The sequence below is a fragment of the Egretta garzetta genome, unplaced genomic scaffold (assembly GCF_000687185.1).
Source record: "Egretta garzetta isolate BGI_Z169 unplaced genomic scaffold, ASM68718v1 scaffold229, whole genome shotgun sequence".
Taxonomy (NCBI): Eukaryota; Metazoa; Chordata; class Aves; order Pelecaniformes; family Ardeidae; genus Egretta; species Egretta garzetta.
In genome coordinates this window covers 1,063,232-1,075,147 of record NW_009270000.1, presented here as the reverse complement: position 1 = coordinate 1,075,147, position 11,916 = coordinate 1,063,232, and the positions used below count along the sequence as shown (strand labels likewise).

The 11,916-nt window shown below is 37.8% G+C and overlaps 1 protein-coding gene across 1 annotated transcript in view; it reads left to right on the top strand.

Moving 5' to 3' along the window:
• The first annotated feature begins 822 nt into the window (after nucleotides 1–822).
• The window catches only part of USP14 (ubiquitin specific peptidase 14), an 18,629-nt gene continuing 7,535 nt past the window's right edge, over nucleotides 823–11,916 (top strand). The window contains exons 1-8 of the mRNA XM_035902991.1: nucleotides 823–972; nucleotides 1,616–1,648; nucleotides 3,511–3,615; nucleotides 5,294–5,397; nucleotides 7,516–7,574; nucleotides 9,431–9,561; nucleotides 9,865–9,945; nucleotides 10,722–10,801. Of these exons, the coding sequence (XP_035758884.1) occupies nucleotides 889–972; nucleotides 1,616–1,648; nucleotides 3,511–3,615; nucleotides 5,294–5,397; nucleotides 7,516–7,574; nucleotides 9,431–9,561; nucleotides 9,865–9,945; nucleotides 10,722–10,801 (677 nt within the window). The 5' untranslated portion in view covers nucleotides 823–888. The remainder of the gene's footprint in view (nucleotides 973–1,615; nucleotides 1,649–3,510; nucleotides 3,616–5,293; nucleotides 5,398–7,515; nucleotides 7,575–9,430; nucleotides 9,562–9,864; nucleotides 9,946–10,721; nucleotides 10,802–11,916) is intronic.

Below are 11,916 nucleotides of genomic sequence, written 5' to 3'. Positions count from 1 at the left end.
ATGATCCCATTTCCAGCGTTGAGAGCTAAGCTTTGCGTGACCAAATTTCACTTCTTAATTCCAGTCCTGCACCTTTACTGGGGTCAGGGCTTCTGGAGCTGCAACCTGTGTTAGGCTGTTGTCTGTATTTACACACAGGTATGTTGTTTGTGTACGTTGTTCTGTTTTGACAGTGTGAACACTGTCAAAATTGAGGAGGGTAGAAGTGATGGTGTTGTAAACAGCGCTGTGAGGTTAACCTTCCGTTGAAAGGAAGCAGGAGGTGTGCTATTTTATGGGGCTTGTCTTGATGCACGCTTACCTCCTCACGTAGCTCCATGTGAATGATACTGGTAGCCAAAATTACGGATATCAACCAGTAGCATTGCTTTTAAAGACCATGGTATTGTTTGCCGTTGAAGGAGAACGGAAGTGCTATGGAAAACTGAACTGGAATTGCATGCCTGGACTTCCTTCAGAAATGTGTTTGCAATGAACAGTGCCAAGAGATCGGGAGAGTTGCTTTTGAGCTGCTTTTGTGAAGACTTGCCCAAAGAATTTGTAGTGCTGTTATACACATTTATTGCTTGCAAAGTTTCTCAGTATATGTGTTGCTTACAATTGTTTTTTTAGGATAGTTTTAGGCTTGTTGGAAATGGTGTGTTCTGATGGCTGAGGTACCTTGTAGAAAAGGTGTCCCTTAGCTTGATTATTGACAAGTTTTAGAGTTAAAAACGGTGTGTTTTGAGATGGTATAAAGTCTGGAATTTGAAATACTGGGTTAATCTTGGTAATTACATTCCTGTATATTAGGAAATAATCTAGTTTCAAAACATTTTGTTTGCAGTTAACGTGAAATGGGGAAAAGAGAAATTCGATGGCGTGGAGCTTAACACTGACGAACCTCCAATGGTCTTCAAAGCCCAGTTGTTTGCACTGACAGGAGTTCAGCCAGCTAGACAGAAGGTTATGGTTAAAGGAGGAACTCTGAAGGTAGAAATCTGTGGGTTTTTTAAGATTATTTTTAACTTTATTACATTATAATGTAATGAGCAATTATCATATTTCTGAGTATTACTCCAGAAGATCTTTCATTGTACGCATTAAACTGACTGCACTTTTCAGAAACAGTCTGAAAAAACCTGTGTGATTCCTTGCCTACTACTAAAAAATACCGGCAAAAGTCTGTTGCTGAGTGGTTGGGAGGCACACTGCTGTATTAAAACACCTCTTCACTCTTTTATACCAAACACTACTCTGCTTGGTGGGGTTTTTTCTGTCCCTTTTTAATGTTCAGAGTCTGAATGCAACTTCTTCCTCTTAGTTTGTTTAAGAAAAGTTTCTCTGGCACTTCTCTGCTGGAGTTAGTGGTGTAATGTGATATAGGCAGCTCCCCTACAAAAAGTTGTTTACATTTAAGTGTTGGACAACAGATAAAGAACCTTACTGAAACGATGACTTGGGTGCTTTTTATTTTAGTCAGACAAGACTTGATGACATGCAAATAGTTAATATTGTAGAATCTTAGATGAAACACAATTTATATTTAGAAATGTGTGGTCAATATTAATGAAAATACTTGCTTGTCTTTTGCTGCAAGATAATTAACTTGTCTTTTATTTCATTTCAAATACAGGATGATGACTGGGGGAACCTAAAAATAAAGAATGTAAGTTCTGAGGAATAACTCAGTTTTACTAGTTTGATTTTTATTTTGGCATTTAAAGAAAGATTTAAAGTTTTTGCTGTTCCTCTTTGAATGGGTAACTCTTTCTTAGAAATCAGACCTTGATAACAAATTTTATAGTTGTCATATATAAGCATTCTTACAAAGTTCTCACTGTTGATTCGTAAAAGCCTTTTTTGGCATCAGTAGGGAAATAATACCATCTTCCTGAAGTACGCAGGAGCATAGATTTCTTTCTTTCGTATAAGAAATGTTCTGGGTCAGACCAGTGGTCCTTCTGTGTTGTCTGTTACCATAATAATAAGTGATGTTAGAGAGAGTTTGTGAGCCTGGGCACTGTGCTCTGTGGTGCTTGTGTGTTCCCAGCATGGAAAACCATTCCATTACAAATGCTGAAGTAACAGCTCTGCCTATTTCCTTTTTTATCAACCTGCTGAAATTTGTTCTTCTGTACTAAGTAGCTGCTGTTTAAAAACAAAGCCATTAGTAACGGTTATTCACACCTTTGCCTAGTTCACAAAGAAAACAATAAGTGAATGTATTTGTGTTTCTTACCTATGTAATATTGTAATGGGGAATCCCAAAAATTTTTGTTTGGGTTTTTTTGGTCACTTCATTTCTGTGGGTGTCTTGTAACATCAGTTTGGCAGAGGTTTTACTCCAGTTCTTCACTGGCAGATTGAATTAGGTAGCATTACTCTTACCCTTGTAATTAATTCACAAGCATCTACTAGCAGCTTGTATTTGCAGCTATTGTAGCAAAGTCATTCGGCAAAAACCCCAGTATGTAATATGCTTGTCCTTTTCTGCATACTGTTAAACTAATAGTTGCCTCTATTAATTCTAATAATGTATACGTGAGTTCTAGGGATTTATTTACCCTGTCAAAGCAGTTTCTTTCCATTCTGTTGTCCATCCTTTTCCTTAGCACTGTATTTTTCAGGGCCCCAGGTAGCCATTTTCTCCCCCTTTGGTAGATCTTATTGTGTAGAAAATAGTACTGTAGAATGCTGAAAAACTCCTTTTCCTTATGCTAGTCCAGCAAGCGTGATAACTGGATTGCTTCTTTTTTTTACCCCTCCTTTGAATATTAGTCCTCATGCCTAAACTAAATGGGGTCATTTTGGTTGTTTTTCACTTTTCAATTAGTTTAACGTCCTCAGAACTTCCCAGACCAAAGGATGGCATTTCCCTTTCCTGCTTGCTTTTCAGGTGAAAAAACTGACTCTGAACTCAGAGCTGTGGTCCTCATTATTACCCACGTCTATCTGAAGTGTTTCCCCAGATTCTAGGCTAAAGATGAGATGTTTTTGTTGTTTACAGAATTCTGAATCTAGGAACTTGAGACTCTCGGTTGAGAAACTCAAATGTTGTGGCTTCTTTCAAATTGGAATTTAGCTGCTCACTTATCCTTGGTTCCAAGGTATTTTCTAAGACTTAAGGGGAAGAGGAATATTAGCGCTGAAGTGTTGAAGATGCTTGATCACTAGTGGTCCATCAGGAAGGGAGCTTTTCTGCACACTTCACATTGGGGTATTCCATGAACGTTAAATTTAGTCCTGATTGGAATCTTGCGTTGTCAGCTGGCAGACTCACCAGGCTCAGTGGAAATGTCTAGCATGGATAATGCTGTGAAATTGTTCTCAGTAAGTACTTTCTAGATAATGAGAAAGTTAAGGTACTGCCCTTAAAGAACAGAGCAGTATCAGCTCTGTAAACTAAGAGAAAGATTGTGTTTATTTTTAGGGAAATAGCTGAAATATGTCAAGAGCTTAATGATTTTTTCTTATTAACCAGAAATAACTGCCCTGTAATATTTATTACTTTTTTTACTGTGTTTCAAGGGGATGACCTTATTAATGATGGGCTCTGCAGATGCACTTCCAGAGGAGCCAATTGCTCGACCCGTCTTTGTAGAAGACATGACAGAGGAGCAGTTGGCTTCAGCTGTAAGCATATTTCAGACTGGCTTCTTGTAAACCTTTGAATGATGGCAAGTTTTTAAATACTCGCAGTTGCTTAAAAGTGGATTTTGAAACTGTAATGTCTGTTCAGCATTTATAGCTTCTCAAAGAAATGCCAGTTTACATTGACGACCCACTGTTAGCATGAGAAGTCTGGAATTTAATTTGAGAGTCATACAACTAGTGCTGTTTTTTCTTTAAGCAGGCAGTTTAGTAAATTTTCTAAGAACAGCATTGCTGATGTTTTTAAAGACAAAGTTGTATTGCCCTTGCCATACTAGTGTCCTGAACTTTGACTGAATAAGGGCTCTTAGATGTGCAAAATTATTTCCTGCCTCCTTCGTATTTGTGAGGGAAACTAGGGTTTGTTTGAGGTACAGTGTGTTTGGGGGTTTCTTTGTCCTTGTTAGTAGTATTAGGTAAACTTCTCTTTCTGAAAAATAAAGATAAGTTTGACATTAGTGGAATAGCTTATATGTTTTCTTTTATGGGTGTGAAGTCTGGAAGAGCATAACTAATTATTTTTTTTAATGAAGTTAACTTCTGTTTGAGTTGTCTTCTTTTTTACAATTTGAAAGGTTTAATTTTCTCATCAGTCATTTGAACTAAGAGCTCTTTGTCATACTTAAAACAGTTGCATGACACTTGTCAACTGTGCATGCAGAACGGGAAGACTTTTATGCATGTCCATATGAAAACGGATCTGTATTTAGGACTGGTTTTGTGCTTCAATATTTAATGCTTTCCATGGCACCAGCAGGTGAAGGATACTTATGTATTTTTTGAGACTACCCTATACACAGACTTCGAGATAACTGAGCAAACAAGGAGATGATTCAGTGTCAATAACATTTTGAAAAAGTTGGTCATGTTGCATTTCTCTGATTCAAATTCTGTTATACATGAAAATTCAATTGTCTGTACTGCATGTATTCATTAAAAATGGAATACATAGCTAAAAGAATTATCTCTTCCTAAAATAATTAAGTGGTATTGGTATGCAGTACTACTTCAGTTTCATTAAACTGTGCTTTTCCCTGACAACTGCTCAAATATGCAGGATTAAAAAAAAAAAAGCTATTATATTGTGATTTATAGTTGTTTCTGAAAGTGGTTAGTTTAATTATTGGTTGGCCTTCACATTTGTCAAAACTTTAGAAGTTCACAAGTTGTCTGAAAGGATCAAATTAATGATCTGTTGCAGACTTCTGGAGAGGAGTTTAAATAGTGCTTTTGTTTCTAACGATGAACTTCACATTCAAGAGTTTTACTGAAAACTGATTTTAATTAAAACATCAATGTTTTGTACAAATGTATTCATGTGGAAATGTCACAGAAATGGAGTTTTAAGGTCAAAACTTCAGTGAGATTATGATTGGACTTTCTGAATGACTGCCTGCTTGAAGAATATGTTCATTAAACTAAACATGCACAGAAAAAAACCCAAAGCATTCCTGAATGTCCTCTAAAAGCACCAAATGGTGAAATAATATAATCAGAAAATGGATCTGGAAAACTTCATGAAGTTTGATGGAATATTCTAGGCTTTACACATCTCTGGTCATTCCTTTTCTTAGAAATTGATGTTAAATTATAACATTTATACAAAAATGGTTGCACATCTCTCTCAGACCTTCAAGTACCCTTGTAAATTTTTTGGTAGATGGAATTACCGTGTGGATTGACAAACCTTGGCAACACTTGCTACATGAATGCTACGGTTCAGTGTATCCGCTCAGTGCCAGAAGTGAAAGAGGCCCTTAAAAGGTAGGATTCAGTACAAAAATACCACGACTAAAATGTTTTCTTTAACTTGTGAAATAGATATTTTGTGGAATGGTCATCTTAATACTGGTATGGGTTATCTTAACAATTGTTATTCTTTAAATCTGTGCAAGATTAACATAATGATCGATTAAAGTTTATCCTATGGCTGTGTTAGTCTGTACTTTTTAAAGGCCTTAAGGCTATGTATTTGTTGGAACTGGCTTTTAGTGGAGAGAATGCATCTTGCCTAGCTAAAAAATAGTTCCTATCAAGAGTTGTTTAAAATGCTTAAATAAGCGACTGAACTCCTAACCCTGTTTTCTGGCGTTAGTTTGTATGGGTTTGTTCTGTATAGAAGAATCGTACAGGAGTTCTGTTCCTTTGAGGAATGTTGGGGTTTGGTTTTTTTTTTTTACTGGCTTTATTGCGCAATGTGTTTTCAGCTACCGAATTCTGACATTACTGACATACGGTACTTGGAGGTACAGCAGGAAGCTCTGAGATAGGACCATGGGTGTTACTGTGGTGGGAAACTGGAATAACCTGGCATTACTGTCATGTGGATGTGCAGGGAACATTCCTTATGGAATGTTTCATTCATTCTGATTGTAGAATAGCTTTTCTGATTTTTTTTTTTTTTTTTTTTTTTTTTTTTTTTTTTGTTATTCTGGACTGAAATGTGAAAATGGCCCATTTTTTTTCTTGTGAGGAATATACGAGAAACTTGAGAATGATGAAGACGGGAAGAAAAAAGAATACATAGCAATGTGAGCCTGAATTTGTCCTCCGGATGAATTATAATGAGAAAACCATCAGTATTTAAAAAATGTGAGGATTAGGCAGAGCATTGTCATCTTAGGGTTAATTCCTTTAATATACACTTTCATGATACTTTGATACCCAAACGGATAGTCTAGATTACCTTAAACACTAGTTATTTAAGTACTTATAATTTCTTCTTCATTCTGTTAGCAGGTGAACCTTAATTATTTAGCACTGAGAACTATTTATGAAGTACAGAAACTGTGTTTCAAAGCTTTTTCTTGTATTTCAGTGTTGTCATTTTAGGAAAGTCTGTTTATTTCCATGTAAAGGACTCTGAGTTACTGCACTGAATCAGAGTATTTGACAAATTTAATGTACTAAATGTCAAAATGTACCCTATAAAATTGGCAGACTGTAATACAAGATGTGGTCTTATTGTCTGTGGGAAGTCACATTCACAGGCAGCCTTTATTTGGCCTTCCCTGCTTGACGGCAGCATGGAAGGGTATGTGGCAGTGGGAGAGAGGTGAAAGGATTCACATGGGAAAGCTTACTTATTACAGCTTTGTTTCTCACCAGCTGCTCCCTTGATCCCTGCAAGGGTACTTACTGTTCCGTAGCATGTCAGGGGGAAAGTTTCCTGCTCATCATCTAGCAATGGACAGAACTTTTAAAGTTCAGTCTGAGATTAAAGAGTGCATGAGACGCTCCTTTTGCTTGAAGGCTTACACGCTTTGAGGAGGCCGTCTGTTCCTCATGCAGCTGGTAAATTAAGAAATCATTCCAAGAGGAGTGGTAAGTTCTAGTAATATGGGTGGACTCCCAGCCTTCTTCAGTGTAGGAAATACCTCCCCAAGAAAAATGTCTCGCCTCTCACTGTCTTGCTTCTGCTGTGGAGGGAGGAAGCAAGCCTGCCCTCCATCTCTGTGCATTTTATCTGCCATCTGTACTTGAAGGTGTTTATTTTTTTTTTTCCCCATGTATCTGAAGAAGCCATGGCAAATGTTTCAGAAATGGAGTGGCTTCTATTCCGACTTTTTCTCAGTTTCTTCAAAAATAGATTGAGTCTTTGGGGCAAATGGATTAGGGAAGCAGCAGTGACGTATCCAGGCTTCCCAGTCTGCATTTATTTATTGTGTCAAGGATGCCAGTGTTCCTTTGCTTTTATGCAGAATAACTGAGACTTTGAGGTGAGTGTGAGTAAATCTTATCTTCAGTTATTTCTGGTTTGGTGATTGATTTCTTTTGATACATTTAAATAAATCTAGCTGCTGCCTGCTTTGTGGTTTAAAAACCTGACTGTTCCTCTTGGTTGTGTTTGACTGCATACAAATTATTTTTCTCCTCTTTTAGGTATGGTGGTGCCTTAAGAGCTTCTGGAGAAATGGCCTCTGCTCAATACATTACTGCAGGTTGGTGTTCAGAGTAGAACACAGGGGTTTAGGCTAGCGTGTGATTTCCTGCTAACTGCAGATGAAAATGGCAGTTAGAGCTCTGTGTATTTTTCTTTAGCCCATATGCCTTAGGAGTTTCAGATCTGCTAGCACTGGAGGATTCATTTTGCTCTGTCATTAATATCTGACCGTGGCCACAAAGCATACATCCCTTGCTTATTAGGGATATAGCTGCAGACTAGGAAAAATATATTCAAGTGTGATCTAGGCTTAGATAGAAATCATTTGTATCTCTTAACTGTTTTGCATGTAGGCATAAAGTAATTGGAACTTCCTAAAGCAGAATCCATCCATCTGTTGATTTGATCATTTTGCGTAGAAATATTTTAATGTACAGTTCTCTGTTTCACATAACGGTAGGCTAATGCCATACTCCTAGAATATGTATTTCATGTCTTATTGGCTGAGCATTATTGCTAAGGTGGTAGCTGGTGCTTTATCAGTGGTCTTAGCCTTTACCCTAAAGACCCAGATTTCATAACTGAAATAGAAAGTAGTGTCCTCAATAGGAAAGTTACTCTTTGTTGTGGTGATCTGGGTGCTCACAATGTGGGAGCTCACGATGGCCTCATATCTCCCAAGTTCTAACTAGAATTCTAGTTAGACCCCTTACACTTGAATAAGGGTACTACTTGTCCACTTTTTCTTTTTTTACTCTATTTCATTGCCCCACTAAGATGCTGGGCCAGGACACTGGGATTTCTACCAGTCCATTTAAGGAAAAACAAAACAATATAAGGAAGGAAAGGTCCAGTTTGTGGGTATGCCTGCTGATCGAATTTTGGGGTGGTAAGTTCAATGGTTACTCTATACAGCCATGCCTGCCCCTCCCCTTTTCACTGCCTTTACTTCGTGTCCCTTGTTTTCTTTTTAAGGTGACAGCTCTGCTTTTTAGGTCTTAATAGTTTAAGTAGTTAATTCTTTGGTGCTGAGCTGGTCAAGAACTCCTGCATGACACTTAATGGCATTTTTTTTAATTGCTGTGTCATATCGGTTGTCCCTCTTATCAAGGTCAGTGAAGCTGTTTCTAAAGAGAGGAAGCAACTGACCTTGGTTCCTTGTGATCTTGCCTATATTCACTGATTCATTAGTCTCTCCACTTGTAAATTAGTGACCATGCAGACTGTTGCCTACCTCACAGGGTGGTTGTGAGGATTGACCGGTGTCTCTGAAGTAATTTGTGGATTTTAGATGCTGTAACCTGGGTAGATAAGACATATAGTAGTGTGTCTGGAGCAAAAAAGAAAGCCATGTGTATTGTCATGCAGTCAGCAGCATTCATTGAATTGCACAGTTATGAACCATCTGCACGTATGCATACACATACTTGTTTTCCTGGGTCTTAAGTTAAGCATGAGTATTTTCTAGATATTTTAGTTGGGAAAAATGAAAGCTTTTTTTTCCCCAGTAGTTGGTGAATTTAAGCAGCTCTACAGGATAGATTGTGAATGCCTTCCGGTTTCTCTAGGTGTAGTCCTCTTGTGAAAACATTGTTCCTCAGATGTGTTTCAAATGAAATCTTAACTGCTCAGATTTTTTTTTTTTCTGTTAGCAGCCAGGAAAGACAAGGCACTATGTGCCAAACTCTCAGAATTGTCATCTTTACGCTTGTAAAGTCACGTTCACAAATGAGATCTTAGGTGCACCTATTATGCTGCCTGGAAGATTTGGTCCTGCTTTGGGAAGATCAAATCGGACGCTGTTAAATGATCAGTTTTTAAATGTTGCTGCTGTTTTACTATTCTTTTTAAACTTCCTGCAACGTTTGAATTGTTTTTCCACTTCTCAAAGCATTGACTTACTTTTTCTTCAAGCTCTTAGAGACTTGTTTGATTCCATGGATAAAACTTCCTCCAGTATCCCACCTATCATTCTCCTGCAGTTCTTACACATGGCCTTCCCACAGTTTGCAGAGAAAGGCGATCAAGGCCAGTACCTTCAACAGGTAAAGACGGATTATTAGCTTATTGTTTGAAAACTGTAGTATGTTGGAAGTTGAGAACAAGAATATTTTAAGACTTCCCTTCTCCTGTGAAAACAATTTATTGCGGTAAAGTGGTTGCTTTTGTATCATGTAGAAAAGTTGAATATAATATCAGGTGCTAGCTCTGAAAATGTATGGTGAAATAGGGAGAAATTAATATTTAAGGAATCCTTACACTTGGTTTTATAGTGTAAAGATTGATGGGTTTAATATTACTGAATCATAACGCTAATAGTCGGATTTAATGTTCCATCCCCTTCCTAGGATGCCAATGAGTGCTGGGTGCAGATGATGAGGGTACTACAGCAGAAGCTGGAAGGCATAGAAGGTGATACAGTTATGGAGGTAATTGTAGTCTTACTCTAACCCGAGTTAGGTTTTATAGTACTGTACTTGTGATCCACATATTTTTTTGCTAAGGATTATCTGTTCTGTGAGTTCTTCAACATGCGTCTGTAGCCCAGTAAGTGAAATAGCTTTCTGATTTGTCTGATCAGCATAATCTACCTGTGTCATGTCAGCTATGCTATGGAGTGTACTATAGGAATACTTTCCCTTTGGGCTTTGTAAGGTGTGGGTTGGACCAGGGTGGTGGTGACTGTGGGTATGCAGCAGCTAGCCCTGATAACCTGTGAATTTAGCACATATGAACTTTTTTTTTCTGAAAAAAGTGTGCTACAGCATTCTTGGCTACAAGAATGGTACTTCAGAGAGACAACTAGCTTAATCAACCTGATAAGAAATTACTTAAAATTTTCCCCAAGACTTTACCAACGGACTCTCCTCTTTCTCTGTAAACTGTTTTCTGGAGAGTCTTGGCAGTGGCAAAAATCTGATAGACTACTCTAAAATTTAAGTTGGGGGGCAGGGAGGTGGAACTTTTTGATTGAGGTCTTGCTTGCTGATGTGCTTTGAGGTGGCTTTAACAGTATGCTATAAATGCTTTTGTTTTAAAACTTTTATGAGGTGTAAGGAGATTGACTGACTATGAGAAAATGGACCTATAGAAAAGTGAAGGAATAGGCTTCAAAGACTTTAAAGAAATGGAGTTATTTTGTCTGTAAAGAAGACTGTCCTTACATGCTATTTAAAGTTACAACATAAGATAATTTGTTTTACAGACAGACTCTGGAGCTACAGCAGCAACTTCTAAAAAGAAGAGTTTAATTGATCAGTTCTTCAGCATTGAATTTGAAACAGCGTATCCTAAAGACTAAGGCAAGCTATAAAGAACGATAATAATTTTACACTTTAGCAATTGAGTGCAGGGAGGATGAAAAGCATTGTCCCGAATAGTATAGAAAATGAAGGTGTGTGTTGGGGGAAGAGAGGGTATGATTTACAGCAAGAGTATACAGAAGTTAAAAGTTAAGATTAGATACGCTTTGAGAGAGAGTATGATGTGGGGAGGAAGAATGATAATGCAGATTTTCAGAAGAACCCACTGAATTTAAATACCAGGTTTCCTCCTCAGAGAGAATTGCCAGTTACCTACTTCAAGGATGTGAGATGGTTTGTCCAAATAAAAGTAATTCTCTTTCTAAATAGCCTTTTTTTTTTTTGGTTTGTAAGGGAGTATTGCTGATAACTCTTGGCATACTAAACATGGACAAAGGATAGGTTGATTGATTTCTTAAGAAATAAACTAGATGCACACTGTTAGATGAGTAAGAAACTAAGGCAGCCAACAACTTTCTAGTAGCCTTTTTTATAACAAGAACAAAAAGACCACATGGGGAACACACCTCGTGCCAAGTATTACTGTCTTCCCACCTCTCCACACCAAAATCCTGGCCGTCACTAAACTGGCCATCACTTTTAGAAAGAATTATACTGTGCATTTTGCTCATCTGAAATAAGGAAACATCCCCTTAAATGAGGTAGTGTATCTCATAGCTTGGTAGGAATGAAGAGTAAAGGCCTTTTTTAAGGTAAGAGTCGTGCATCTCCTCTCTCCCTGTACTGTGATATTTGTTATCCCTGAAATAGTTGGGAGGAGCAGAATGAGTAGCTAAGAGGAATGACATGTAGGCTAATGGCAGGAGGAAGAGACTTGGTAGAAAAGTTGTGTTGCTAGTCTTCAAAGTGTGATTATGGCAGCATTTGTAGAACAGATGCATTCAGAGTGATCAGAAAAGTGGAAGGGGATGAGAGAGAAGGATTGGTGGCAGAGCTATGAAAATAAGAGGCTGGATGGAACGATTAGAAGAATGTGTAGAAAATAATGAAGAATTGGACTTCATTACAGGAAAGAGGACAGATACAAGGCAGGGAAAGGAGGCTCTGTGCGTGGAAAGAAACAGGTCTGGCCAGCAG